Here is a 2,321-nt window from a genome sequence, read left to right on the forward strand (position 1 = left end):
AGATTAGAAGCCACCTGCGATGTCACATCACTAATAGTTTGACTGACTGTGGCACTGGTTGGCGTGTGAGGAGCCTGGGTATCAGTCGAAGTGGATGCCCCCTGAACTTGTACTGTAGCAGAGGGATCTCCGCGTGCCATTGCCAAGTCAACTGCAGCAGACCCCAATACCCCTATCGCAGCAGTGTCACCATTACCGAGGAGACCTTGCACAGAGGTATCAGCGGATCCTCCAGGGGCTGCAGGAAGGTGTGTGAGTCCTGCACTGTGGCTCAGAGATGTTCCAGCATTAGTCGAAGTGTGTGTTTGCTCACCAACTGAACTCAGCGATGTGTCCTGGCCATCAGTAACCCCAGTTCTGACTACAGGAGCTGAAGGATCCTGCACGGCTGTTTCTCCCACTGCAGGACCTGAGAGGCCACCTGAAGCAACAGGCAACACCTGAAGTGATGTATCCAACCCTGACATAGCCTGCTTGACTTGCTGTGCCAGCATTTGGGTGACGCTCATTTTTTCTGGTACGCTTACTGCCAATGAAGAAGTTGGGTTGTTTATGTGGAGAGATCTAACTTCTGCCTGAATAATGCCAGGTGATGTCACTGCTGAAGCAATAGTGTCTACACCAGCACCTCCTGTGTGACCTGAAGAGGTCACCACACCCATTGGTATAACTTTGAATTCTGTTAGAGCAGGAAAAGTTTGTTCTGAGGTCAGAACTTGACCTGAAACTTGCCCTATATTCCCTGAGGAGGCTGCAAGGTGGGAGTTATCTGGATGTACCTGGGGAGTTATTGTCCCAGAATCTACTGACGGGGATCCTGTAGCGGCACCTTTACTTGTCAGCTTCTTCATTAATGGCTGAAGGTTTTTGTTAGTTTCCCCCCTGAAGATGGGCGGGGTTCCCAAGGCGGCAAAAGTAGACAGAGCAGCAGGGATAGGCAGGATTTCCTCAGTTATGCTTTCGTTCACCGTTTTGAGATGTGAGCCCTCAGCAGCGTCCACAGACTTTCCACTTCCACTTGCAGGGGCTAGGGCGCCTGGCTGGTCTTGAGGGACATCGCCATTTATGGGTTTGGAACTAGACTCTTGTGCCGCAGAAGCGACCGAGACTGACTGGCCCAGTGAGATCGATTCGGTTGGTAGATCCAGTGAGGCTGTGGCCGGCGACGCAGAGATTGTATCCGAGGTGTCGACGCTCGCCTCACCCAGAACATCAGCTGAAGTGACAAGGGCAGCAACTGCATCCTCTGCTGACAAAGGAGGATCTTGTGGTGACTGATCTGCCTGGTTTTGAGGGCCAACACTCAGAACGGCATTTTGTTCAGAGATTCTGTCTACAAGGGCAGCTCCTTTGCGGTTCACTGTAGCGACCACACTTACTGGCATACCGATCAGATCCGCCATGGAGTTTGAGGAACTTCCTTGAGATGTGTCTGCTCCTGCACCGGGCCTAGAGTTCTCTGGGTTTCCTTGCCCAGCCGCTCCCTCCAGCTGGGAGTCGAAGAAGGAAGGGAATGCGAAAGGGTCGACATTATTGACCTGCTGCTGAAAGCCCCCAAATACGGGACTGAGAAATCCTTCTCCAAAGCTGGTCCTTGCCTCTGGAGGGGGCGCCACGAAGGCAGTCGGCTGCTGGGAGTGCGGAATCAGAGAACCGTGGGTACGGTTTACAATGTCGACCACCACCGGCACTGTCTGCACAATGACGCGTGTTGGCTGGGACACGACGGCGGGGTTGAAACCGCCGGTCGACAGTGAGAAGGGCCGACCACTGAAGCCGCCGAAAGAGCCGACTGCGTTAAACCCATTGAAATTTCCTCCCCTAAAGTGTGGGAAGCCGAACGCCCCGCCCCGCGCAAAGCCAGGTGCTCCTCCGCTAGCAAAACCGGGATCACCAAAGCCCAGGCTGCCAGCGAAGCCATTGTGGAAGCCGGGATGATTAAATCCGAAATTGTGGAAGCCGTTTGACGGGAAACCCCCGCCGCCGAACACCTCGCCGCTGCCGAAGCCTCCTGCGCCGCTGAACTCGCCGCTGCCGAAGCCTCCTGCGCCGCTGCCGAAGCCTCCTGCGCCGCTGAACTCGCCGCTGCCGAAGCCGCCGAGGCCCTGGGTCGAGCCGACGCCGAAATGGTCCACCTGATCAGGGCCTTGGCTCTGCCCGGAGAAGCCCAGTTCCTCCAGAGACGCCACGCCCTGGGCCAGGGTCGGGTGGACCAGCCGCACCACATCCACGGGTTTCCCAAGGGCCGAGGGAGGGAGCCGCTGTCCCGAAGGCCCGGCGACGGAGGCCTGGAGGCGGTCACGGCGTTCACGTTAGGCGAA

The 2,321-nt window shown here is 56.6% G+C and overlaps 1 protein-coding gene across 1 annotated transcript in view; it reads right to left on the reverse strand.

Annotated features, from left to right (window-relative positions):
- Positions 1-2,321, reverse strand: part of LOC119594441 (mucin-17-like) — a gene marked incomplete in the record, with an annotated part of 15,514 nt that overhangs the window by 12,445 nt on the left and 748 nt on the right. The window contains 1 exon segment of the mRNA XM_037943501.1: positions 1-2,288. Within this exon segment, the coding sequence (XP_037799429.1) occupies positions 1-2,288 (2,288 nt within the window).

This window comes from Penaeus monodon, chromosome 33 (genome assembly GCF_015228065.2).
Source record: "Penaeus monodon isolate SGIC_2016 chromosome 33, NSTDA_Pmon_1, whole genome shotgun sequence".
NCBI lineage: Eukaryota > Metazoa > Arthropoda > Malacostraca > Decapoda > Penaeidae > Penaeus > Penaeus monodon.